The sequence below is a fragment of the Tupaia chinensis genome, unplaced genomic scaffold (assembly GCF_000334495.1).
Source record: "Tupaia chinensis unplaced genomic scaffold, TupChi_1.0 Scaffold138725_1, whole genome shotgun sequence".
NCBI lineage: Eukaryota > Metazoa > Chordata > Mammalia > Scandentia > Tupaiidae > Tupaia > Tupaia belangeri.
Window position 1 is genome coordinate 737,804 of NW_006198617.1, and position 3,642 is coordinate 741,445.

Sequence of the window (3,642 nt, forward strand, 5' to 3'; positions counted from 1 at the left end):
TTCTTTTTTATGCTGTGTATCTCCTCTTTCAGGTCGTGCAAGAACTTTCTCTCCTCCTGGAACTCGATGCCTCTTTTCTCCTGCATCTTCTGGAGCTCATTGTCTCTCTTCTCTTGCATCTCTGTTAGCTTTGTCACTATGAATATTTTAAATTCTTTATCTGACATTTCCATGAGTTCCTTGTATTCTCTGTGGAGGAAGAGGAGTTATTCCTTTCCCTTAGAGGAAAGATATTTTCTTGGTTTCTCATATTTCTTGTGCCTCTGCGGTGGTTTCTGATCATCTGATGGATTCTGTCTTTTCCTAGTTTTTGGAGTTAAATTTGAGCATTCAGAGGAATACAGAAGGAGGCGACCTGCAGTCTGTAGACAGTACCATTTTTCTCCTTTGCACAACTGAGTCAGTGAAAATTGAGGATTAATCTGACCCTAAAAGTATTCCGATGTTTGGCCAATGAGCACCTAGACCTGTCTAGAAAATCAGTGTATGGAAGCTGAGCAGGAAGGTGAGAAAGGTGAAAAGAAAAGAAAAAGGAATAGGAAAAAAAGAAAAAAAAAAAAGACAAAAACAATAAGAAAAAGAGAGGAAACTTTTTTTGTCAAAAAATTAAAACCACACATCTCGCTCCACTCAGAAGTCAAGTATAGATGGCTGCTGATTGGCTTACCCTATGGGGGCAGCCAGGAAGGTAAGAATTAGGAAGACAAAAGAGCAGCAGAGAGCTAAGTTTAAAAATTTTTTAAAGAATTTTTTTAATTATAGAGAGATGGAGAGAGCCAGAGAGAATAAGTGGAGTGCTCTCACCTGACTACTGGTGAAGTCTGGGCAGAGGGCCTTCAGTGGTCGAAATCCAAAGAAAAAGTAACTTTAAAAGAATAAAATGCGCTGTATAGAGAAGCATCACAGAGGAAGCCCCTTGAGGCTCGCGAGCATTGGATGTTCAGTCCTTAGTGTCCGTCTCCTCCGTGTCGTTTCTGCAGCGGTTCGAGCACTCGGCCAAGCTGCGGCGGAAGATCACCACGTACGTGTCCTTCCCCCTGGAGCTGGACATGACCCCCTTCATGGCCTCCAGGTATGAGGGTTTTTGCATCTCTGTCTGCATGAGCACCTCTACTCATGGGGCCGTAATCCAGCCCACGTATCCGTCATGAGCCGTTGTGGACTTTCATAATTAACCCATGTTTGCGTCTGACCGCAGCTTTTCACAACCCTGATTATTTATCCTGGTCTGAGCCCAGGACACATGATAATGATTGGTTCCCCTCAGATAGGCTGTTTTGTGTTGAATTATTTTCCTACAGCTCTCTCCCCCCACACCCTTGGAATGTCATCAGGAGGGCCACAGCGAGACGGTCGGGTGTCGGGGTGGATGCTGACGTGCAGAAGAGCATGACGGGTTTAAAGCTGTAGATTGCGTTTTCCTTATTCTCAAACCTTTGTACCTTAGACCACCTAAAACGTAACCCTCCCGAAAAGCACAGCGCCCACTCTAGTATGTACTGGACACTTGGTCATTTGCTGTAGCTGCTGTAACAACCACAAAACGGGTGTCTGAAAACACATCTGCTTTGTCACAGTTGTAGAAGCTTGAAGTCTGGAATCAAGGTGTGGGCAGGGCCCCGTTTCTTTTGAAGTACCCAGGGGTTGATCCGTTCCCTGCCTCTTTCTGCTCTGGTGCCTCCAGGTGGTCCTTTGTGGCTGGACGCCCCTGGCCCCCTGTCACTGGCCTCCTCAGGGCCTAATCTCTGCTTGTCTCATGAAGACACTGGTCTTTGGATTTGCGGTCTATCGGATCATCCCAGAATGATCTTATCACAACATCTCAAAATAACAACTCCACTCAGTTGCCTCTGTAAAGCCATTTCCTATAAATAACGCCCCTTTCCCAGGTTCTGAGGATTGAGACGTAGACATGGTCCAACCCTGTACACCATCTAACACATGTGCCTTTTAGAAAGTTAAAAATTTTTTTTAAGTTTTTGCGGTAGGGACGTGTCTTTGCCAGAGAGGAGAGAGACAGAAAATGGGAAGTTACCACCCCGGGGCTGGCCACGCCACAGTCCCTTCTCCACCATTGTCCTCCTGGAATTTTGGGCACACACGCATACGTGGCTGGGGTGAATTTTGCGCCGCCAGCTCGGGGACTTGAATTGCAGTCAGCCTGGAAGGAGTCCAGCACCTTAACTACCACTGCACCTGCCGGACCCTGCACGTCGCTTTTGTAGTCATCAGCATCTTCGAGTGTCGGCTGTCATGGTGGTCCTGCCCCTGCCTTAATAAGGGACTGTCTCAAATGAGCCAAAGCCGTCAGAATTACAGCTCTGGGGAGACTTCAAAAGGTTGTGGACAAATGGAATTAAAATATGTATTTAATTTTGTGCAAACCATTTTGAAATCCTTGAGTAGTTTTTCATAACATGTTTTCCATCAACTTTTTGAAGAATCCCTCCTCCCCCCACCCCATATACCCATGTTCGGGGAAGTGTCAGGGTCTCCAGGCCTCAGTTTATCAGCAGCAGGCACATATGTGACCCCACGCCAGGAACCTTTGTGCCTGATGCCCCTCCTGTGCGGGTGGGCTGTGGTGAAATGAACAAACGTAATCCCTTTGGGTGTAGGGGGTCAGGTTTGTTTATTTCTTCCATGAGAAACAGACCTCTCAACCGGGTCACCCATGCTGTGTCTCCAGCCCCTGCCAGAGGGTCCGAGCCCACGCCTCCCACGTGGCTGCAGCGTTGTGCAGGGGTGCCGCTTTGACAGGAAGAGTACTTTTTCATCCGGTCTGTTAGAAACAAAAGCATTTGACTCTCATCCAGCCCCCACCCAGGCACAAAGCCCATTTAGAAGCACACGCCCTGGGGTTCCATCTGAAACCCACTGGGAAAGGTGGCTGTGTTACTACTTCGTTTTGTTTTGGGTTTATGCCACAGGGCACTTGCACTGGCTATGGAGAGAAGGAAAGTGAGAAGTCATCCCCAGGAGGATGGCCAAGCTGTGGTCGTTTTTCCAGTCTCCTCTTGGAATTTTGGGCATGCACGCAAAATCACACCAGGCGTGATTTTTCAAGCCACCGAGTCAGTCCGTGGCTCACACTGTGGTCAGCCATGTGGGAATCCAGCACATTAACCACTGTCCCTCCTGCTGGCTCCTGTTTTTGTTTTTTTTTTTTTTTAAACTTGCTAGAGGGTGCACGTGCTCACTGGAGGGAGAGAAAATGAAAAAGCACCCACCGGGGGGCACGTCCACACAGCCGTGCCTTCTCCTTTCTCTTCTCAGGGTTCTGGGCATACTTCACGCCCAGCATGTTTTTGGAGCTGACGTATTCAGGATCTGAACCGTGCAGTCGGCCACGTGGGATCTAGCCACCTTAAACGCCTTCTACCTGCCGGCCCCCTGGAAGGCAGCTTTGAAGTCCTCTTGTAGAGCTATAGTTTTGGTAGTCTTGGTTTATTTGAGACAGTCACCTGTGCACACCGAACCAGGACCACCATGAGAGGTGAGGCCAGGTAGCTCCCGAGGTGCTCTGAGGTGCCTGACTGCCAGTGAGCTCCGTTTCCTCGCAGCAGTGTGGGGGTGGCTTTTACCTGTGACCGAGTTGTGGGGAAAGTGGGAACACATGGAAGGTCGGCACAGTCAGCAGGA

The 3,642-nt window shown here is 48.6% G+C and overlaps 1 protein-coding gene across 1 annotated transcript in view; it reads left to right on the plus strand.

Annotated features, from left to right (window-relative positions):
• USP22 (ubiquitin specific peptidase 22) overlaps positions 1-3,642 on the plus strand; it is a gene marked incomplete at its 5' end in the record, with an annotated part of 62,342 nt that overhangs the window by 53,753 nt on the left and 4,947 nt on the right. Inside the window, 1 exon segment of the mRNA XM_014592907.1 lies at positions 981-1,072. Coding sequence (XP_014448393.1) covers positions 981-1,072 — 92 coding nt within the window.